This window comes from Typopeltis vanoorti, chromosome 22, assembly GCF_054136105.1.
Source record: "Typopeltis vanoorti isolate ZY-2024b chromosome 22, IOZ_Tvanoo_1.0, whole genome shotgun sequence".
Taxonomy (NCBI): domain Eukaryota; kingdom Metazoa; phylum Arthropoda; class Arachnida; order Uropygi; family Thelyphonidae; genus Typopeltis; species Typopeltis vanoorti.
The window spans coordinates 60,688,113-60,713,651 of NC_143570.1; the positions used below are offsets into that span (position 1 = coordinate 60,688,113).

The window sequence follows — 25,539 nt, forward strand, 5'->3', positions numbered from 1 at the left end:
CACCATGTTCCAACATAAAAATGTGCACATATTCACATGGTGAGAAGAAGCTAGGAATAAGAAAAGTCTCATTGACTATGTTATTGTTGATAGTGATGTTTTCTCCCTGGTGCAGGACACCAGAGTGTACAGAGGATTTGAAATTGGAAGTGATCACTATTTAGTCTTGAGCAGGATAAAATATGAATTTCATATTGAAAAGAATAACATATAAGAATGTTTTAAAGCGAATAAAAGTTGAGCAGCTCTCAGATGTGAACTGTAGACTAAAATACACAAAGATTATTGAAGAAAAATGAAAGAGTTTGAGAACAGGAACCAAACCTTGGAGGTTAAGTGGCAAGCCTTCAAGAAAACACTGATTGATTCCGCCAGAGAGGCATGTGGTGAAGTTGTCTGCAAGGAGAGAAAAATCAGAACTCCCTGGTGGACACAGGAAGTTAAAGTGGCAGTGAAGGAAAAGAAGAAAGCATATCAAAAGTTCCTGTCAAATAAGTCAGCTTGTGCTCTTAGAGAATATAGAGACAAATGCAAGAATGCTAAACACTGTGTAAAACTAGCTAAACAAAAGTCATGGCAGGACTTTGGCAAGAATATAGAAAATAAATATCAAGAAGGTGGCAAAATATTCTGGAGGTTTTTGAAGAAGCTTAGGAATGGAGGAAAGAGTGCTGTAAAAGGAGTTAGAGATGGTACAGGTGACATGAAAACTGGAATAAAAGATATCCTTGAAGTATGGAGTAATTACTTTGAAAAACTGCTAAATGAAGCAAGCAGTGATGACAGCACAGTGGTAAAAAACACTGACCAGGCATGCAGGCAGGAATACATATCTATACTTGAAGTAGAAAAAGCCATCAAAGGCTTGAAATGTGGAAAGGCAGCTGGAGTAGATGATATTCGACCAGAAGTGCTGAAGTATGGTGGTATAAGAGTCTTACAGTGGCTGCACTGCATAGTTCAGAAAGCCTGGACAGAGGGACGAATTCCCGATGATTGGAATAGAGCTCTCATAGTACCCATATATAAAAAGGGGAATAAAACTGAATGTGAGAATTACAGAGGTATTTCCCTACTGAGTGTTCCTGGCAAGATCTATGCAAGTATACTTGAGAAACGGTTGAGAAGAATTGAGGAAGAAAAGCTTGGTGAAGAACAAGCTGGATTCAGGCCAAATAGAGGCTGTCAGGATCAGATCTTCACTTTACGACAAATAGTCGAGAAAGCATGGGAATATAACAAAGATCTGTATTTAAGTTTTGTCGATTTGGAAAAGGCATATGACAAGGTACCAAGAGAGAAGTTATTCAATACGCTGCAGTTATATGGTGTCAATGGGGCATTATATCAAGCAATACTTAGTCTTTATTTGAGTTGTAAGTCAGCAGTTAGAATTGAAGGAAGTACAGGAAGATGGTTTAATGTTAAATCTGGTGTGAGACAAGGATGTACATTATCCCCTCTGTTATTCATTATCTATATGGATCACATTATGAAGGAAAGTGGTATTAAACATGATATCAAAATTGGAGATGTTAATGTCAGCTCTTTGCTTTATGCGGATGATGTTATACTTCTAAATAAATCCGCCACAAGTCTGCAAGATTCTCTGACTAAATTGAATAGCTGTTGTAATAGATATGGTATGAAGGTCAGCAATAAAAAGACAAAGACAATGAAAATAGGCAGAATCATTGAAAATGTCAACTGTGTTGTGAATGGAGAACCTGTGGAACAAGTAAAACATTTCAGCTATTTGGCACGATTTTTACTGAAGATGGTAAATTAAATATAGAAATAGACAACAGAATCAGCAAAGCTGGTATGGTGGGAAGCCAATTGAATAAATTCATATGGAATAAGAGAGAAATTAGTTGGAACACTAAATTAGTTGTATACAAGACAGTGTTCAAACCAGTTCTAACTTATGGATCTGAGAGCTGGGTCAGAAGTAAAACACTTGACCAAAGACTAGAGACTGCAGATATGAGAGTCCTGAGAAAGATTAGAGGCGTGAACAGATGGCATCAATGGCAATATCATATTAAAAATGAGCATATTAGGAAAGTCCTTGACATTGTCTGCATCCAGGAATGCGTCAGCAGAGCTAATCTCAGGTGGTATGGTAATTTAAACAGAATGGGCGAGGAAAGATTAGCAAAACAAGTATTCTCTGCCAGGTTGGCAGGAAAACGACCCAGAGGAAGACCAAGGTATAGGTGGATTGATATGGTACAAAGTGCCTTAGACGATAGAAATATAAGATCTGATAATGTTGGAGTCTTGACAAGTAACAGACTGATTTGGAGGAAAATTGTAGATAGAAGTTAATAATGATATAATTTTTTCATGTAGTACTATCATATCCTGTAAACTCCTTGTGGGTACATGGCAGGAATTTGATGATGATATTTTATAAAGAATTGACTGGAGAATCACTTTCCTTACAAAATAGTATGAGTGCAAATTTAAAGAAGTCTGTAAGCTTCTAATCAACCAATCTAATCTCAAACATGATGTAATATCCTAAATTTCAAGAATATGGATGGTACATGTTTGACCTACATCAAGGTATACTACATGACCATTTTTGTCAGGCCATAATAATTAAGATTTCCAGTAATCCCTTACTTCAGTCATTAATTATCCCAGGCACAATTTGACAATAAATCAGTTCTTATTTTAAACATTGATTAGGTGTCCACTAATGCTGTACCATTTACCAGTATTTTTTCATTAAAGGATAATATGTGTGAATTGAATCTCTGGCCATATAAAACAGGACTGTAGCTTTGATGTGCTTTTTTTTTTCCCTAACGAGAAGTAGACTAGGCTAAAACTAGTTACCAAATTACTAATTTGCTAACAGTGACCAAATAAGCGAATACTTTGGCATAATGTATGAATTATTATCCAACTTGTTTCTCTGTATACATGTGTGTGCTCAAGATGATGAGCTTAACATGAAAGTCAAAATCTCAGAAAATTAAAACTATAATTCCCAGCAGTAGTCCCCATAACTTAGCTGTACTGGACAGGGAAGTAGCCAAATATATGAATGATCCAATCAGAACAGATTATACGAGGTCTGACAGAAAAAAACAACTGTGCCTGTATCTCTTTTCATTTAACAAATTGAGAAAATCAACTATGATCTCCTTCAAAATAGTTCCCTTCTGAGTTGACACACAGCTGCATACGATGCTACCAAAGTTCAAAGCAATTCTGCAGATCATTTTCTGAAAGGCTGCTGAAGATCTCCGTTGTTTTTGCTTTCACATCTTCTACCAACATTTGATCACTGACTTGATCTTTGGGAAGAGAAGTCACAGGGAGCCAGGTCTGGCAAATAGGGCAGGTGCTCAGGCACAGTAATGTTGTGATTAGCTAAAAACTGCTTCACAGACAAATCATTATGGGCTGGCGTGCTGTCTTGTTGCAAAATCCAACCGTTTCTCCACAATTCTGGTTGTTTCCTTCTCATGCGTTTGTGCAATTTCATCAAGACAACCCATAACAATACCCTGGATATCAAAGAAAACAATCAAAATGACCTTGAACTTTGAGCGACTCATGCGTGGTTTTTTGGTCTTCGAGATGTTGCTGACTTCCATTACATTGATTGATGCTTGGTTTCCGGATCATACATAAATATCCAAACTTCATCACAAGTAATTACCGAATTCAACAAATTTGGTTCGTCCTTCTTAAGTATTCTGCAAATGAGCAGGTTCTTCTCTTAGTAGCAAAAACTTTCCTTCCACTCTCTTCTGTTCTGAGCCTTCTCTTTCAAGTTGGTGTACCTGTCTCCATTGAGCACGTCATCTAGCATTGTTTTCCTTACTCTTCCTCTGGAAGAGTAAGGAAAACAATTTTTTCAGTTTATTTTTGCTTCGATGGCATCTCTGATGATTCCATTTCCTCTCAGAATATGTCCGATCCAGTTTCCCTTTCTTCTTTTTATCCTCTTTAACAGACTTCTTTCTTCTTCTACTCTTTTTTAAGACTTCATTAGTTATTTTATCTGTCCATTTGATTTTTTCCATCCTTCTCCAAATCCATGTCTCAAAGCTTTCCAAAATCTTAATTTCTTCTTTCTTCAATGTCCAAGTTTCAGCTGCATAGAGGCAGCACTCCACACAACATTTTATTAGTCTTTTCTTCAGGTTTCTGTCCATTTTACTTCTGAATAAATTCAATTTTCTATTAAAGGCATCTCTTCCCATTGCTATTCTTGCTTTTGTCACTTTTACATTTTCCATCACTGCTAATCACACTTCCTAGATATTTAAATGTCTTTACTTGATTCAATTTTTCCCCATTTATTCTGATATCCATATTTGCCTCTTTCCTTGCTACTTTCATTACCTTTGTTTTTCTTATGTTAATTTTCATTCCATGATTGATATAGGACTCCAACATCTGATGAACAGATTACTGTAGTAGTCCTACTACAACATCTGTTGAACAGATTACTGGAGTACTGTTTCAGTATTTGATAATAATGCCTTGTTATCTACATATCATATTGCAAATATCTGTCTACCTCCAATCTTTATTCCTTCTTCTGAATTCTCCAGTGCTTCTTTTAACATTGCTTCAGAATACAGGTTAAACAAAATTGGTCACAGAGAACGGTCTTGTCTTACTCCTCGTCCAATGATACCTGGTTCTGTTGTACCATATGTGTCTGTCTCTCACTATGGCAGTTTGTCCCATGTATAGTGAAATAATTCAATTTTATCTGTCCAGGATACGTACATGCATTTTTTACACTATTCTTGTATCTTTGCTTTACTATAATGTAATCCATTTGATACCTTTCTGTATCGCCTGGTTTTTTCCATGTGATTGTCTTCTCTTAGATTTTTTAAATCAAGCATCTGTAATTATTAGCTTATTTTCTTTACAGAATTCCACTAACCTTTCCCCCTCTCTCATTTCTATTACCTAGTCCGTATCCTCCTACTACACTCCACCCTCTTCTTCTCCCATAACTCCATTCCAGTCTCCCATTATAATCATATAGTCTTTGCTTTTTTTCTTAATTAGAACCTTAATTAGTTCTTATAGTTGTTCATACATTTCTTCTATTTCCTCATCTGAATGGTCACTTGTTGGCATATATACCTGCCTTATTGTTATGTCCACCGGTTCAGCCTTCAATTTTACCACCATAATCCTGCAATTCCGGCATTTTATGCTAATAATGCTCTTTGCTCTTCTTTTATTAAAAACAAGTGCAACTCCTTTTTATCTTCACCTGAGTAAACTACTCTTACTTTGTCACTATAAAAATCACCTATTCCTTCCCATCTGACTTCACAGAGCCCTATGATATGAATTTTTCTTTTGTCCATTTCTTGTTTGAGATTTTCCAATTTTCCACATCTGTTCATTGTTCTCACATTTCATGTTGCAATTTTGATTCTCTGGCGATCTTTCATTTTCAATTTGTTTATAGCTTGTTTTAAGTCATTTTTAGAGGTTTGATTGGGAGAAACATCCACTTGAAGCGACCTTATTTCCCAATGATCCTTAATGCACTGTAAAAGGTCCAAACATAGTTCCTTGCAACGTTCTTTTTGTTCATCTGACAACTTTTTGGAACCATTTTTGCACAACCCTTTTTCATGTTCAATTCTTCCATTAAAATGTGTCGAACACTTTCTCTGTCCAAATGAACTTTCTCAGCTACAGCTGGAACATCCAACCTTCTGTCTTTTTGAATCACATCTCACGCTTTTTAAATGTTGTCATCGGTAACTGTTGTGCATGGGCAGCCATCATCTTTCATGCTTTCTCTGCCTTCCGAAAATCATCTGTGCCATTCAAAAATGCATTCTTCACCATAAGTCTCAGTCAATAATTGAAAAGTTTCTGTCACGTATTTCTTCAGTTTCACAAGAAACTTGATGTTAACTCGCTGTTCACTTTTGCACTCCAACGTTTTCCAACCAAGGGTAAGAAAATGTCTATATTTGAACACGCATCCACTCATACTGAGTAAAGCGATGGAGTTGAGCTTTGTCTCACAGTGATAGGTTAGAACATGCTCTATAACCATCTCTTTGTCTCTTCCCTCCCACTCTCCATTCCCGAGCTATAGGGTTAGTCTCGTATTTTTTGTGTCAGACCTTGTATGCTGAACTACAAATGTGGAAATTATGACAAACTCAGGAGAATATTATTTTTAGTTTCGTGATATCAGCTGTTGAATGGGAAACTTTAAAAAGGTGCTTAAATGATGTGGTTTCTAAATGTGTCCCTCGAGTAAAGAACAATGAAATATAAAAAGCTCAGGCCAGAAAAGTTACACATATTGTATGGAAAGCTAAGTTGGAGTATGAAAAGAAATTGGCTGCATAGGCTAAAGACAACTCAAAAGAATTTTATTATCATGCTGCAAGTAAAAGAAAAAGATATCGTTTCCAATTTGATATCCAATTCTGTAAAGAATAACTTTACAGAATGCGGGCAGTACCCTCATAGCAGAAGCAGATGAGTAGTTCCAATAATGAGTGCACACTTGACTATAATCTATCAACCTAGTGTATATAACAGTGTACAGTGTTACCATGATATTCTTATAGAGATATATAAGAAGGAGGTCCTAGAGCTGTTGCATAACCTGGATAATAATTTGGCAGTTAGGACAGATGGAATATCAGCAATGTTCCCTCTAAGCTGCACAGCCATGCAGCTTCTAAGTTTAGATGGCAGTTTTTGCTTTCATGATAGTACTACATGAAAAACTTATATCACCACTAACTTCCTATCTACAATTTTCCTCCAAATCAATCTGTTACCTGTCAAGACTCCAACATTATCATATTTCTGTCTTCTAAGGCACTTTTTACTGTATCAATCCACCTATATCTTGGTCTTCCTCTGTGTCTTTTTCCTACCAACCTGGCAGAGGAGACTTGCTTTGATAATCTTTCCTCTCCCATTCGGTTCAAGTGACATAGCACCTGAGATTAGCTCTGATAATACATTCCTGGATGCTAATAATGTCAAGTTCTTTCTTAATATCCTTGTTTTTAACATGACATTGCCATTGATGCCATCTGTTCACACCCTAATCTTTTTCAAGACTCTCATATCTGCAGTCTCTAGATTTTGGTCAAGTGTTTTACTTCTGACTCAGCTCTCAGATCCATAAGTTAAAATTGGTTTGAACACTATCTTGTATACAGCTAATTTAGTTTTTGACTAATTTCTCTCTTATTCCATATAAAGTTATTCAGTTGACTTCCTACCATACAATCTTTGTTGATTCTGTTGTCGATTTCCATATTTAATTTATCATCTTCACTAAAAGTCGTGCCTAATTAGCTGAAATGTTTTACTAAAGGTTCTATAGTTCCTTTCTCCATTCACAATTCAGGTGATTTTTTTAATGCTTCTACCTATTTTCATTTTCTTTTGTCTTATTATTGCTGACCTTCATACCATATCTATTACAACAGTTATCAATTTAGTCAGGGAATCTTGAAGACTTGTACTGGATTTATTTAGTACTGGGTAATAGAAGTATTATATTATATATTATAATAGAAGTATTAGATTAGAAGTATAATATCATCCATATAAAGAGCCGAGATTAACATTTCCAATTTGATATCAGGTTTAGTACCACTTTCCTTCATAATGCAATCCACATAGATAATGAATAACAGTAAGGATAATGTACATCCTTGTCCGACACCAGATTTAACATTAAATCATCTTCCTGTGCTTTCTTCAATTCTAACTGCTGACTTACAACTCAATAAAGACTAAGTATTGCTTGATATAATAACCCATTGATACCACAACTATAGCATTTTGAATAGCTTCTCTCTTGGCAGATCTACAAAACTTAAATACAGATTATTACTCAAGATCCCATGGAATCAAAGACTCATCTAGCAGGTCCTTTTATCATACACACATCACATCATACCATGCTTTAAACACACACAAATTCTCTGCAGACACCACACTCTCGGGCAAGGCATTCCTATCATTCACAACTCTGCATGAAAAAAAAAAACTGCTTCTCATGCCCCTATTCACATACCTTCTTTATACAGTTTCCAGGGATGACCTCTGGTTCTCCCCTGATCTCCCACTATTTTCTGTAGAACCTCTCCATCACTGATCCTATAACAACCCCCTCCTGTCCACCAAACTCTGCAAGTTGCATCTTCTCAATCTTTCCTCATACTCGACATTCCAGAGGTTAGAAACTACCTTAGTCAGTCACCTCTGTATCCTTTCCAAGATCTCTTCATCCTTCTGAAAACCAGGTGACCAAATGTGGGCACAATGGTCCATGTGGCCTAATCAAAGTCTTATGCAATAGAACAAGAATCTCTCTACTTCTACAAGTCAGTGTCCTCTGCATCATTCCCAAAAGCCTTTGTGTTGCCTTCACAATTTTGCTTATGTGTCCCCTAAATTTCAGATCCTTATTCCACATCATCCACCAGATCTCTTATTTCTTCCACCTCTGACAATATATCCTCACCAAGCATAAATTCTGCATCCCATTTTTGTTTTACAAATTTTAAAACCTTACATTTTGCAACATTGAACTCATGTTTCCATTCCTGTGCCCAATCACTCAATTTAATCAAGTCTTCCTTGTAAGGCCACAACATCTTCTCTACGCTTCATAGTTCGTCCCAACTTTGCATCATCTGCAAACAATTGAATATCTCCATCCAAATCTTCACCAATATCATTAATATACAAGTTAAACAAGCAATGGCCCTAAAACAGACCCCTGAGGCACACCACTAGTAACTTTCCTTATCCTGGATATCGCTTCCTCATATGCAACTTGTTGATACCTATCAGATAGCCAGTCTCCAATCCAATGCACCAATCTAATATCCAACCCCATCCACTCTAGTTTGACTATCAACTTATCATGCAGTAACCTAGCAAAAGCCTTTGTGAAATCTAAATATATTACTGTGCATCCTTCTCCTCTGTCCATAGAAACAGTCACCTTATTGTAATAATAAGTAGATTACTAAAACATGACCTCACTTTAGCAAATCATTCCTCTGTCCAGGCCTTCTGAACTATGCAGTGACCACTATAAGACTTTTATACCTCCATACTTGAGCTTTTATGGTCGAATATCATCTACTTCTGTTGCCTTTCCACATTTCAGGCCTTTGATGGCTTTTTTTCTACTTTAAATATGGATATGCGTTCCTGACTAAATGCCTGTTGATTATTTTTTACCACTGTGCTTTCAATGCTTGTTTCATTTAGCAATTTTTTGAAGTAATTACTCCATACTTCAAGGATATCTTTTTCTCCAGTCTTCATGTCACTTTTATGATCTATAATACCTTTTACAACACTTTTTCCTCCATTTCTGAGCTTCTTCAACAATCTCCAGAATTTATTGCCACCTTCGTGATATTTATTTTCTATGTTCTTACCAAAGTCTTCCCATGACTTTTGTTTAGCTGTCTTACATTTGTCTGTGTATTCTCTAGGAGCACAATCTGACTTATTTGCCAGGAACTTTTGATATGCTTTCTTCTTTTCCTCCACTGCCTCTTTAACTTCCAGTGTCCACCATTGAGTTCTGATTTTTCTATCCTTGCAGACAACCTCACCACATGCTCTCTGGCTGAATCAATCAGTTTTTTCTTCAGGATTTGCCACTGAATCTCCAAGGTTTGGTTCCTGTTCTCAAACTCTTTCATTTTTTTCTTGAATAATGTTTGTGTATTTTATTCTACAGTTCACATCTGAGAGCTATTCAACTTTTTATTCACTTTAAAACTTTCTTACATGTTATTCTTTTAAATATGAAAAGATACTGATGTAGAACATATTCTAATTTGTAACATATTCTATTCTAATTGATTTGTCTACTACTGCTGGATTAGTTCAGTTAGGTCACATAATGTTGGCTGGCCAGTGGGCTTTTCCAGGAATGAGATAGGCAGTCTTGTTATTTTCAAACGGATAGGAAAGCGATGATTGGCTGTAGTAATTGATTTACTAAAGTCATCTAGCAGCAGAAACATCTGAGAGCCATTCAACTTTTTATTCACTTTAAAACTGTCTTACATGTTATTCTTTTAAATATGAAAAGATACTGATGCAGAACATATTCTAATTTGTAACATATTCTATTCTAATTGATTTGTCTACTACTGCTGGATTAGTTCAGTTAGGTCACATAATGTTGGCTGGCCAGTGGGCTTTTCCAGGAATGAGATAGGCAGTCTTGTTATTTTCAAATGGATAGGAAAGCGATGATTGACTGTAGTAATTGCTTTACTAAAGTCATCTAGCAGCAGAAACCTGAAGTTATGTGAGATTGACTCAAAGTGCTGTAGGTGATGTCGCTGAAAAAAAAAAAATTTATTAAAGTGCCATGCAGCCGTCAGGTTGTGTAAAATGTTTCTGCTCAGAGAAGTGGCAGGCCTGCCTAGCTGCAAAAAAAATTAGAGGGAATGTTCAGCTAAACAAATATGGCTAGGCCCTAGACGTATTTGTTTATTTTGATCTTAGCTGAGAAAAGATTCCACAGGAATGAAAATAATGTATGGTAATTCCTTTGCACAAGAGTGGTGCAAAGACTGATGTATCTAACTACAGATCTATCAGTATCTAGGATGTAATTGTAAAGAGTTTAGAGAAGTTGGTAAGAACTTGTATACAGAAATGGGTGGAGAAACAAAATATACTTTGCAAAGGACAGCATGTGTTTAATAAAGGAAGCCATGTCTGATAATTTGCTCATATATAATAATGTTATGGATGAGTTGGATAAAGAGAATGAGTGCACTATGAAACTCTTGGACTTTGCCAAGCATTTGATAGAATACCACATGAAAGGCTGTTGCATAAACTAGAGAATAAGGGATTGAGATATGAACTTGTAGCTTGTATACGTGGATGGTTGATGGACAGGTATCAAGTGACCAATGGTGTGGCCCAGGAATTAGTCTGATTACTGTTGTCTAATCAATACATCAATGATATTGGAAAAAGTTGCCAGATCTTTAGTTGTTTGCTAATGATGCAATGACTGCCATGCTTATCAGAGATGTTACTGATATACAGCATGATTTGAATATGCTGGAAGTGCGAGCACGTGATAATGGTTGTCAATTCAATGTTAATAAATGTAAAGTTATGCACTTTGGCATGATGCAATATCCAATAATATATTATATTGATGGGAACTGACAAAGCTAAAAATCTTGGAGTTATGGTTGATAGAAAGTTGTAGTTTAAAGGTCACATAATAAAAATTGAAAATACAACTCAGAGGATAATCATGATGCTGACACATGTAAGGATATGAAAATCATTTTTCCTCTTTACAAAGTCTTGATACAATCCACCTGGAGTACTGTCACAGATTTGGTCTCCTGGCTTCCAGAAGGATAAAGTAGCTTGAAAAGGCTGCAGAGAAAAGTTAGATGATATTGGGAGAAGAAAGAGGAGTGATATGATAGACATTCATAAACTTTTAAAGAGGATGTTAAAAGATATCTCTTGATAAAATTTTTCATTACATGGAAGGTGGAGAAGAGAGGACAATGGGGCATCTGTGGAAGTTAAGTTTGTGTACAGTTAAGAAAGGGATAAGAGCTAGCTTTTTCTCTCATAGAATGTTGAGTAAGTGGAACAGTTTACCTGTTGAAGTAATGAGTGCATCTTGTGTGAATGAGTTTAAGAGAAAGTATGACAGCTGGTGTGGGTGATGAATGGCCTTCCTCTATGAGTTCTTGACTCCCTGGAGATATAATAATAATAATAAGTATTATTTTAAATGTAGAGAAACAGGTGAGCAAATGCTAAAATAAGATGTTACAATTCCAGCAATAGTGAGCAAGGAAAGGAAAGAGTAGCTATGGTATCAGCTATGGTAGTCAACATTAAACATGAAGATAAATTTCTTGAAGAATTTCAAGTACTGACATAAGTAAATTTCAAAATGGAAGACACTTATTTATGCCTACAGTCCCACAGGAAGTTCTAGTAAAGTGAAAATTTCCCAAAACATATAGAAGAATAATGATAGAAAGTATCTTCTGGATTTCTGTTCAGGACATGGAGAAGTCATTATGAACACAGTGTTCAAATATATAAAGATGTGCATAAATTGACACACAGAACATTTAAGAAATAAGAAAAGGGTAAGTGGAACTAAGTGTGAAGGGATTGTGTTGATAGGGAGGTCAACAAAATCTCTTGATTACCATCTAGGGAAGATAGATAGCCCCCTCTTCCCCCTCTGATGTTTACCAGGTTCAGTGTGAATGCCTCCGCTTGTACTTCATGCAAACAAGACGTTCTGCTGAAAAACGATTACAAGAACAATAAACCTGAAAAATCTGGCCTTGCTCAGTATGGAGTAGACACTGACCATGATATCTAATGGTCCAATACTTGCATTTTGCAGGTTTAGGTTTGAGTGGAGAGTGGGCGCTTCCCAAATTTAAATTGGAATGACTACTTCTCTAATGCAAAGCAATAGCGTGTCTTCTCATTTTAGTTATATTTTAAAATTTAATTCTGTCATTCATTTTTTCATTATCTAATTAAATTAAATTGATTTCAAATCACTTTATCTTAAATTTAAGCCTTAATGGAAATCTTATTTTATTGTAACTACCTGCATTCCAGCATGATCAGCTCTGTAAATAGGATTAACATTCTTTGTTCTAGCTTCACCTTATGACTATGCTGCTGTTAGTTTCTGATAGTTAGTTTCTGGTCGAAATATTTGCAGTAATAAAATCATTATATTCTTGCGAATACGTGTATTTAATAAATGTTATCATGCTACAAGTGCCATTAAAAACTAGTTTTTGTGAAATTTTATGTTACTGACTGCTGTATATCCAAATGAATATAAAACTACTAAATCTCATTATGCCCTAGGGCAGTGTTTCTCAAAGTATGGTACGCATACCCTCCGGGGGTACGCGAAAGGTCGTTAGGGGGGTACATGGCAATTTTCGGATATGAAGCCTAATTAAAGGGTCATATTTTTCAACAAACGGTGCAATTAGAGACAACCGGGATAAAACGGCACTAACTAATGAATGAATCACATCCCCTCTCCAACAGAAACTGCTGTATTAGACCAAGCAAAACCATATGTTGACAGTTGAACATATGGTTTTGCTTGACACCACCCCCCGTCGTTAATGTGTTAAAACTAAGAAATATATAGTGAATGTGTTTCAGATATCATGGAATTCGGTTGAAGGGAATTAGCATTTCAACTCAACTATTGAAATGCAAATTTGTCTTTAGTTCGTGCGATCTTTTGTTAACACCACACCAATCATATGCAGTTCTTCGCAGCTCTATGTATTTCAAGTCTAGTAAATTACTGGTAATTTTTGCTTGAAATAATGGGAAAGAAGATGACGCTATTTGAGTAGATGACTTTGACAATGCATACAAAGAAACTGTTCTCGATGCCAAAAGTAGTGATAGCGAGTAGGAGCTTTCTTGGTAAGTCGCACCATTTTCAGTTTTTTCCTAAAAACTTTAGTTTCCGAAAATTCCCGCATGTATCTCGCAAAACGATTTTTTAGCTTTAATTTTGGGTAAATTATTCGAGTAAATACAGTATTTTTTTTAGCTTTCAAATTCTTACGTATGGATCATTGGTTAAAGATTGGATTTATAAAACCCCCAAACGAGAGCAATATAGCAAATACAAGTAGCTGTAAGCAACAAGAAAACGTTGATGTTGCATCTGGATCAAATGAAATTGATGAGTGTGTCGTTTGACATCTCTAGAGAACCAAAATTTAAAAATAAATCATATTTTTTGTTTACATGAACATATAAATTCAAATAAAATAGACATTTAATTTTAATTATTAATTTTAATTAATTAATTAGGGGTACTTGGTAATAATGAAAATTTAAGAAGGGGTACGCAGATATCTGAAGTTTGAGAAACACTGCCCTAGGGTGTGTCAAGCCAAAATATTCAGAGAAATAAAAATAATTTACAGCACCATTGTGATTATAAATTTTCGAAAATTACAAAAAAGTTTTTAAACTTTTTTTTTTGTAAAAAGATAGATGTTGATTTATCTAAAAAGTACTTAACTTGGAAAAAAAAAGCATTCACTATTCAGCATTTTCTGCAAAATTTATGGGTTATATTAATGAAAGATATGCAAAAACTGGAGCAACAAAATAATATTCAAATTGTGAGCACAACAAGAACATACCCTGAACAGTTAATGTAGCCTCTGCTTCATCATAATCTAATTCTGTTTTGGCCTTGCAAGTATAGACTCCAGAATCAAGTTCAATGGTCTTGGTAATAGTCAAAGAGTTATCTGAAGCTTGAACCATCCTCGGATCTTGGTCAAAATCCACAGGTTGTCCATTAAAAAGCCACTGAATGTTTAACTCCAAATTTGGATCTGCTTCCGCATTACATCGAAAAGTAGCTGACTTTCCTGCTGCCACCTCAAAATTTTCAGGTGACTGAGTTATTTGTGTTTTTCCTAAAATAAAAAAATAAAAAAAAAATATATATATATATACACACACACACATATATATTATAACAATAAGTAAATTTAAATTCTAACTGATCATATTTTTAATATGAAATCAAGTGACCCATATTTTCATGCTGAAGAGTAAATTAATAATTTTAAATGATAAAAAATAAAAATAAGTGGCAACAAGTAACGTCCTATTAATTTTATATGAAAACAGACGGTATCTGTTATTCGGTGTCTAAGAGAGTAAACAAAAGATGACAAAATACCATATGTTGGCATATAATACAACAACTGAAGCTTTAAAAAATGCTAAAACCAGGGGCCATCTTATATCTATGGGTAATGGAAAGCATTATCCAACTTCTGCAGTAAGGTACACAGTATAGAAATGTTATGTTTTAATAAGGTTTTGGCATGTTAACATCCTTATATATATTAGCACATTAATATGCTTTTTATATAAATATTTGTATTTAATAAATTTATTCAGTACGGCTAGCATGCAGTTTTTTTATTTTTTTCTCATTTAAATCTTAATGAAACCTTACCAGTGATCATATGATTTACAACATACAGTACTGAAAACTGGTATTATTAATATTAAGAGACACCCCCAGAGAATGAGAAACTCACTGAAGGGGGGAGGGGGCACATTAGTGTGGTGAGTGAAGGTAGTATGAATTCATTCATACTACCAACACTCACCACATCCAATGATAATCCATTTCAATCATGCACTACTCCAAGTTCTCATATCCTCCCCTTCTTGACAGCACTCATTCCAACTTCCAAGGATGCTTTTCCCCACCCTCCATAAAATGAAAAATTCCATCTACTGATATCCTGTTATAACCCTTTCAGAACCTTTCGTAAGTCTGATCACATCATCCCTCTTTCTCCTGATTGCTAGTGTCTGCAGTCACAAACCAATTCCAGAATTCCAATATCATTTTTGACATTCTTTTTTGTATTATGCTATTGAATCTGTATTAAAATTGAGTACACTGCATAAAATCGCCGTGGAAACCAGATTTGCACACAATACTCCAAGTGACGTCATATCAAGATTTTGTTAGAAGGCAGAATGACTTCCTTATCTTTGCATGTCAGGGTTTGTTTCAGCATTGCAATTATCCTCTGAGTTGTATTTGCAGTCTTTGCTATAAGGTCCTTGAACTTTAACTTCGTAGATCCCTAGCCTGATCAGTTTTTTTCTAGCATAATCCTACTAATATAATATGACACAGGATATCTCATCACGCCAAAGTGCGTGAATTGACATTTACTAACATTGAACTGACAGCCATTTTCATATATCCACAATTGTAGCCTATTCAAACCATTCTGCAGGTACCATAAATCAGCCACATTCCTGATAACCTTGCCTATCTTTGAATCATCCGCAAATATCTGTATATCTGCTGTCAAATCATTACCGATACCATTAATGTACAGATTGAATAACAATTGACCAAGAACTGATCCTTGTGGTACACCACTGGTTACCTTAATCTTGCCGACTTAATCATTCCCGCATATCACTTTTTGATATCTATCAGTCAGGCATTCGCTTATTATTATGTGACACCTCCAAGGAGTTCAAAGACTCATCGAGGGAAGGAGCCTACCCTACAACTCCACAACTCAATGCATCAACTACAGCGAACCATGACTACCATGATCATCTATATAAATGCAATCTACTGCTACACCACTAGTAGTATTTTCCAGACAATCTCAAACATTCATGCCCACAGCAGGATTTGAACCTGCAGTCTTTTTGGCTGGAGAGTGGATATGCTAACCACTCAGCCAACCAGGCCAGTATCCATGCTAATATTTTATAACCCAATCTCATATTCTCCAATTTATGCAACAGTCTTCCATGCTGTATTCTTTCAAAAGCCTTAGCAAAATCCAAAAGTTGCATGGTGTTTCCATTCTCCTTGTCTAGCTCAGTGGTAACATTACTATAGAATGTGAACAAGTTGATCAAACATGACCTTCTCTTAGGAAATCCAAGCTGTTCACTGCAAAGTATGGATTCTCTCTCAACCCATTTCTGTATGCAAGCCTTAACCAACTTTTCCAAAATCTTCATTACCACTCAACAGGTAATAATATGTTGGTAGTTAGATGCGTAAGTCTTTGCATTATTCTTGTGCAACGTGGATTACCATATCATGCATTTTGAGGTGAAAAGATTACCAGCTGCATACCACATTGGTGGAACTGATACTCCAGGAAAGTGACGTAGCTAGAGACTTGGGGTGTTAGTGGATACGAAGCACATGGCAAAAGAAGCTCATCAGATCACTTGGTTATTGAAGAATACTTTGGCAAGCAGACAAGCAGGTTATTGTTCCTCTTTATCAACCCTTGACCCCCCCCCTCTTAACTACTGCATGAAGATCTGGGTGCCAGGGTTTCTTGGTGATGAGGAGGTGAAGAGGATCCAGAGGCAATTGCCAAGATATTTGAGAAATCGTGAGAATATAACAAGGATCTATACTTTCGTTTTGTGGATCTGAAAAAAAAAAAAGCATATGACAAGGTTCCAAGAGAAAAGCTTTTCAAAATCCTAATATTATATATATATATATATATATATATATATATGATAGCAATTTGTAGTATTAACTCGGTACTGGGATATGCTCATATTTATATATACTGACTATAATCGAGACTAGAATAACAATTAAATTTATTCAAAACGCAGCATTTTCATCGGATTGTCCGACTTCTTCAGGCGTGGGAACATAGAAAGCAAGCAAACACTATAAGAAACATCATATCACTATAAAACGACCATTACAAAATCAGTTAGTTTTGAACTGTAGCTACAGTCCGTGTTGAAGTTCTATTGTTAAGTACTCAACAATACATATATATATATACATATATATGTATTGTTATATATATATATATATACATATATATGGAATATTATATAGAGCAATCGATAGTATATATTTAAGATGTAAATCAGCAGTTCAAATTGAAGGAAATGCAGGTTTAATGTAAAATCAGGAGTAGGACAAGGGCGTGCACACACACACACTATCCCCACTCTTATTCATCCATGGATCACGTTATGAAAGAAAGTGGCAAAAAACTTGATATTACAATCAGATATATCAAACTTAGTTTTCTGCTCTTAAATAAATCCAATGCAAGTCTCCATTATTCTCAAACTAATCTGAATAATAATAGTAAGTGATTTTGCATGAAAATCAGGAATATTAAAACTATGAAAATGGGCAAGTACACAGAAAACTTCAACTGCACTCAATAGAGAACCTATAGAATAAGTGAAATATTTTGACTATTTATGCAGTTTTTAGGAAAGATGCAAATTAAATACGGAAATAGACAACAGAAAAACCAAATGTGGTATAGTTAGGAGCCAGATGAATAAATTCATGTGTAATAAGAGAGAAATTAACCAAGCAGTATACAAGATAGGGGAGAGAAATAATAAAATACTGACCAAAGACAAGACCCCACAGATATGAGAGTTTTGATAAAAAAATTATGGGAGTCAACAGATGCATCAATGGCATAATCATATTAAAGATGAATCTTTCTTTTAAGGTTACACGGTGATCAGTATAGAGTCCAAGAGCATGTAGCTTGGTTGTCCCTAGGATGCATGTGTATTCCCTATACACATGCATCCTTCTAATGATGACCTCAATACAGGGGTCGAAACTTCAAGTGTTATTTTATTAATAATTAGTAAAATAATCATTTCAACATGTGTTTTGTGTCCCTAAATTCGTAAATATGAATATTAAAGATGAAGATGTCATATAGGAACATGACATTGTTAACATTCAGAAATGTATGAACAGAGCTAATCTAAGGTGGTATTGGTCACTTAAACAAAATGGAGAAGAAAAGTTAGCAAAAAAAGCCATTTGAAGACAAGTTGGAAGGAAAATGACCTAGAAGGATCAAGATCTGGTTGGACTGATACAGCCAGAAGTGTCCTGGAAGATAGAAATATTAGCTATGAAAATATTCGAGTGCTGTAAGTTATAGGCTAATTTAGAGGAAAATTACTATTATTATTATTATTATTTTGACACCTCCAGGGAGTCCAAAGACTCATCGAGGGAGAGTGTGCCGACAGCATCGAACAATTGTCCCCCTTCCAACTACTAACCGCGCTCAAACTTACTTAACTGAGCCATTAGTAGCAGAGGCTCTGCCAATCGACCAACCTTTGCCGGCGAATCGAGAATAAGAAATTAGTGTTAATGTAAACTTAATGAGGACTGGCATGATGTGGCTATGCCACATGATGCCAGTCCCAAGTCTGGGTAAATAGCTGAAGGTTGAGTGAAAGGCTAGCAACCCACCCTTGTAAAAAAATGTTTAGCTATGGTTTAGCTATGGAAACCAGGACCATAGAAATATCTGAGCAAACTGTAATACTAAATGAAGACAAAGTGTTGTGAATAACCCTAGCAAAAGCTCTTATGGAGAAATTAGAGCATTGAGAAATACAACAGAAAATTTGGACAAGACCCAAACACCAAAAGACATATAAACTATTTGGAGCCAAAAAGAAAATAATACGAATTGGGTGTTGGAATGTGAGGACTGTAAGAAGCATCAAAAGCAGCCAACATAGCCAAAGAAATAAAAGACTACTAAACTGAAATATTGGGAATAAGCGAGACAAGATGGAATGGACAGGAACTGATCCAGATGAGCTCAGAAGAATCAATAATATATGCTGGAAATAAAGATGAGGACAGTACACATGCAAATGAGTGCCAATAATGATGATGTCAGTAAAATAAGAGCTGCAATGATAGAATGGAACTAATTACAGAAAGATGCATAAGAGCAAGATTTAATCCAAGATTCTATAAAGTGACAATTATAAATGTATATGCACTAATAATGCAGATGAAAAAGAAAAATATGCATTTTATGATATATTACAAAAAACAACAGATGACACAAATCCGAGAGATATAATTATAATAATGGGGGATCTACGAGGGTGGTCTGAAAAGTTCGTCGCCTCGACCATAGATGGCAAACTATTGGCAAGATTTTTTTTTTCTAAGTTTGTACATCCGCCATAAGCATCCATGTGAAATTGCAACTCATTCTATCACGTAGTTTGTTTTATACAGCTGTCTGAAGCAAAAGTGTTGTCTGTGTTGATAATTGATAAAATTGAGTATTGTGTGGTTAATAGAATTCTTTGTAAAAGAAGGTTTAACACCAAAAGAAATTCATTCCAAGTTCATAAAAGTTTATGGGCACTCTTCTCTTCGTTTTTGACAATTAAGAAATGGGCTGCCGAGTTTAAACATGGCCATACCAGCCTTGAAGATGATTCACGTGAAGGACGTCCAGAATGTGTAACAACACCAGAAATCATCGATCAGTGCACGATATGGTATTGGATGACTGGCAAGTCAAAGTGCGTGAAGTTGCTGAGACTATAGGCATTTCAAAAGAACGTGTAGAATATATTTTGCATGAAGAATTGCAAATGAAAAAGCTTTGCGCAAGATGGGTGCCGTGCTTGCTCACAGCAGATCAAAAACACACTCACATGAAAATCTCTGAACAGTGCTTGGAGCGTTTTAACAAGAATAAAACTTATTTTGTGCATCGATTTATTACTATGGATGAGATTTGGATTCACCATTACACACCAGAATCGAAACAGCAGTCAAAACAGTGGACAGAAGCCAGTTGTTTGGTGCCAAAGAAGACAGTGTTAGTTCCATCATCATGTTCCAAGTTCCAAAGATCATGGCATTGGTGTTTTGGGATGCTAAAGGCATTTTGTTTATTAATTATCTTGAAAAGTGTAAAACAATAACCAGGGAATATCATTCTGATCTTTTAACCAGACTAGATGAAAAAGGGTTTGCAGAAGGAAAAAAATCATCTTTCATCAGGACAATGCATCTGCCCACAAAAGTGTTTTAGCAATGGGAGAATTAAGGGATCTGCACTATGAATTGCTGGAACATCCACCCTATTCTCAGCTTTGGCTCCCTCTGACTTCTATCTCTTCCCAAAAGTAAAACTCTTCCTCGCTGGTCAGCATTTTTCTTTGAATGATTGCAGCTGTACAGGGGTATTTTGAAGATCTTACTGAGAACCACTACAGGGACGGGATAATGGTGGTGGAGCATCACAGGAATAAATGTATTATGTTGAAAAATAAATAATTTTGAAATTATAAATTCATTTTTTCATTGTTAGGCCGAGAACTTTCCAGACCACCCTTGTAAATGATAAAGCAAGAAACGATCATAAATGTAGAGAAAGGGTAATGGGAAAAGAATTTATAGGAAATATAAAGGAAAATGGAGAGATGTTATTACTGGATTTCTGCATTGTGATTGAATTAGTAATAGGAGGATACATCTTTAAGCATAAAAATAAAGTAACATGGAGAGCACTACGTGGAAAAATGTATAACCAAATTGACCATATAATGATACAAACAAAATGGAAAGGATTTCTTTTGAACGTGAGATCAATGAGAGGAGCAGATGCTTATACAGAACATTGTTTAGTAAAAGGAGAAACTAAAATTAATTTTAATGAACATGAAGAAAGTAATAGGCAAAAATAGAATGTATAATGTAAATGAACTGAAAAACATGGAAACTGGAAGAAAATATGCAGTAGAAGTTAAAAATAGATATGAAGTTCTTACTGAGACCAGACAGAATGAACATGAAGAATTTAAAAACACAGAAGAAATATGGACAGGTATTAAAAACATATACCATGAAGCTGCAGAAAAAATACTAGGAGTGCATACAGAAAAAGAATGGACATATTCTTTATGGACACTCTCCTCCTTCATTTTCAACAATTAAGAAATGGGCTGCCGAGTTTTCTGACAAAATTTAAAATTGAAGAAAGAAAAGAAATTAAGAAAAAAATAACATCAGCTTGAAAGAGAAAGAAATTAAGAAAATGCCAGAAAAAATAAGAGAAAGTTTATTTAAAACCTACTATTTGAGGCATTACAAGAACAATGACAGGCAAGAAAAGAAGATGAGATATTATTATTATTTAACACCTCCAGGGAGTCTAAAGACTCATCGAGGCCAACTCTCTTTCTCCACCACTCCACAACCTACCTTCGTCATCTACACCGATGCCATCTACCACTGACCACCACTAGCATTTTCACAGACAATCACAAACATCCATGCCCACTGCGGGATTCGAACCTGCAGCCTTTTGGCTGGAGAGTGGATACGCTAACCACTCGACCAACCAGGCTGGATTTTTAAAAGAAAAAAAGGAAATAAATTAAACAATAATAATAAAAAAAAAAAAGATGGGTAGAATACTTCAAAGACACAATGAATATTGAAAAAGAAATTCTAATATCAGAAAGAAAAAATAAAATAAAATAAAAATAGACACAAAAGAAATAAAGCATCAAAAGATTGTAGAAATGGAAAAGCAACTGGTATGGATGGTACACCAAATAAACTAGTAAAAGCAGATATAGATTTAACAGTGAATATATCTATCCATTTCTTAACCAAATACGGATGTAAGAAGAATGCCAGATGAATGGAATATTGGGTTACTGATCAATTTTAAAGAGATTTAACTGATCGCAATAATTCAAGAGGAATATCATTATTAAACACATAAGTAAAAAGACCAAAAACTAAGAGAAATACAAGCAGGATTTAGAGCCAGCACGTCATGTATAGATCAAATAGCAACACTAAGAATAATAATAATAGAACAGTCAATAGAATGGTAGTCAAATCTTTAAATCAACTTTGTTGATTTTCAAAAAGCTTTTGACAGCATTGACAGAGAAACAATATGGAAATTAATGTCATATTATGGTATACCATGTAAAATTATTATAAAAAAATTATAAAAAATATAAAATACAAATCATAAATTCTCTCCCCAACAAAATTTCTTATTGTTTTAGACCAGGGTATGAGAAATGTCATGAAAAACACAAAAGAAATACAGTGGAATTTAATAAAATGGCTACAAGACCAGCATTTTGTAGGTGACATATGTTTACTGGCACATACACAACAACGTACAAAAACAAAACTCAATGACTGACCCTTGACTGTTGGATTAAGAATAAATAAAATGAAAACAAAAATAATGAAAATAAATAATAATAAAAAGACATGGTACTGGATGGTCATAAATTAAAGATACCAAGAAATTATATTCTTGGTTTAATCCAAGTGTAAGCAAACATGTTTTTGCCTCAACTATTTTCAGGACTAGGGCAACTCATATAAAGATGCTAATGACCTCACATCACTTGCATTAGTATTCCATAATGCAAAACACATATCCTTGCAGACATGTATAATGCTATGCATTATGGGAAGGGGTCACTACCCAGACTGGTTTGACCTTTATTGAGGTCTTCAGTGAGAGCCAGACTCAGAGGTAATACTAAGATTGAAGTAATGCAGAAGTAATATTTTCCTATACAAGTAGAAAAAAAGGTGTCTCACCTTATTATTAAAATACTCCGGATTAGAGATAGTTGTTGGAAGTTTTTCCACTTAGACATATATATGTCTGTAAGATGTGCTTTGCATTATGGGATACTAAGGAAGTGATGTGAAGTCACTAGCTTCTTTATACGAGTTTTCCCCAGGCCTGAAAATAGTTCAGGCACAAACTTGTTTGTTTACACTTGGATAAAGGATTAAACCAAGAATATAATTTCTTGGTATCTTTAATTTATAGTATAACCAAGTGGAAAAACTTGCAAGTATTGGATGGTCAAATTTTAGAACCAGTGGAAAACTTTATTTACATACGATTAATAATAAATAAACAGGGAGGAGCAGAGGAAGATATAAAATCTAAGATACAGAGAGAAAAGATAATTTTTAAACATGTTAGAGAAAATATTGAGATCAAAGCAAATAGACTTGGAAAACAAAACCAGAGTTATTTAATATACAAAGATCAAATCAATTTGATGCTATGCATCAGGAACAAATGCAAAGCTTTGTGAATAAATGTTTAAGAAGAATTCAACAAATAAAATGACCAAAAAAGATATCAATAAAGAGTTATGGGAAGAAACTAAATGAAAACCAATAATGTATGACATCAGAGAAAATGGAGATGAATAGGACATGTACTAAGAAAACTGGAAAAGGACAAAGTCAAACAAGCATTAGAGTGGAATCTGCAAGGGAAGAGGAAGACCCAAGACGAGCTGGCAGAGAGGAGTAGAAGAAGACCACAGAAAAAATGGAAAGATCTGGACACAGATAAAAAGAGAAGCACAAAACAGTCAGATGGAGATCTGTGATCAAGGGATAAGTAAGTAAACTTAATCATATAATACTGTCATAGTATTCTGTACAAATCCCTTGAGGGTGTGTGTGTGTGTGTGTGTGTGTGTGTGTGTGTGTGTGTATATCAAGAATTTTATGATGGTGATGATGATGTGAAAGATAATATCGTTTGAAAAAAATAAATGTGTAAAATATATAATAATTTAAAGTGATAAATGCCCTAATAAATGTTTATATTTTTCAATCATTAGACATTTAACTTTACTGAAATTAACACCAGAATTCACTTTAAAAACAATTATATTGTTTTTTTCTCCTCCCACTTCTAAAATCAGATTTAATATCCTTATTATATTTTACTACTTTTGTCAAACTGAAGCATTTTAGGCTCTATATTTTGGTATTATATAATAAATAATAATTTATTATTATTTATACCATATCAACACTATGCTGATTAATAGAAAAAAAATTACACAATTTCTATTGATAATATTCTATTTTTAATGATTCAAACAACATGGAATAAAAAAAAAAGGTAAAGTGAATTTTTCCCTCCTTTTAATTAAGTGATGAGTTGATCACTTATATTTTTTTTCATGAAAAATTTTTTTGTCATCTCATAAAGGATACTATATAATATTATGCTCAGGAAGACAAATTTTGTGAATATTAAAATGTGTATTTCAACACACGTCATTTGGTATTCAGTTTACTAAATAATTTAAAAAAATTAATGATGAAACCATGGAATTGATAAATAATTATAACCTTTTATTTCCAACTTTCCTACTGCAACAGCATACCCTAAGTTGTTTGTTGCATTGCATGTATAATCTCCTTGGTCAGTTACAAGTACATCATCAATCTCTAAATCACCATTTTCCAAAACCTATAATAAGAAAAGAAATAAACTAACTATTAAAATTATTAATGAATTTTCAGTCACAGTCTAAATGCATTCAAAGTAATATTATTTTCATTGCATAATTTAATTTTTTTTTTCTTAATTTTAAAACATCATCTCATTCACTGTCAAGTTATTTGATCACAGGTGGCAGAAAGAGAATTTTATTAAAGAAATTTTATTTCCAGAGAGCTGGAAAAAACCTTCTGGATCTGAAATCCTTAATACAAACAATACAGCATTCCCTTTTAAAAAATCACAAAAATACTCTCAATTTTAGTTGCCGGTTTCCTTCAAAAGTCATAACATCAGTCATCTTCACTTTCTTCATTCCTTTAAAGTTCAGAACTTTATTTTTCTTTCTATATCAAATATAATGAAAAGATGAACAGTAATTAAAAACTCACACCTGCCATAACCGATTCCTTAAACAATTGTCCTGTTGTCAGTGTCATATAATAACAATTAATAATTTTTAAATGTTTTTCTTTCTGTATAAAAGCCATCATAAATATCTGCTATTAATTTAAAAAATTCCCCTAATTTATCTCACAGCAGTATTTTATAGTGCTCTATAATTCTAAAATTATACTCTTATAATGTTGTAGTATTATAATGATGATGGATGTAAAAATTCTTATCCTATATCATAATATCCAGCCAAATTTAAGCTCTCTCTCTCTCTCTCTATATATATATACATATATTTTTATAGTGTTCTATTCATTCCATGCATGCTCCAATTATGTGTCACACTTCTGGTTTTCATTTTAGTCATGAAGCAAGAAAAAATAAG

At 34.4% G+C, this 25,539-nt stretch overlaps 1 protein-coding gene across 1 annotated transcript in view; it reads right to left on the bottom strand.

Moving 5' to 3' along the window:
* LOC150094452 (neuroglian-like) overlaps nt 1–25,539 on the bottom strand; it is a 479,168-nt gene that overhangs the window by 186,177 nt on the left and 267,452 nt on the right. Inside the window, exons 11-12 of the mRNA XM_090412472.1 lie at nt 24,608–24,728; nt 14,235–14,516 (exon numbers count right to left, since the gene is read on the bottom strand). Coding sequence (XP_090268598.1) covers nt 14,235–14,516; nt 24,608–24,728 — 403 coding nt within the window. The remainder of the gene's footprint in view (nt 1–14,234; nt 14,517–24,607; nt 24,729–25,539) is intronic.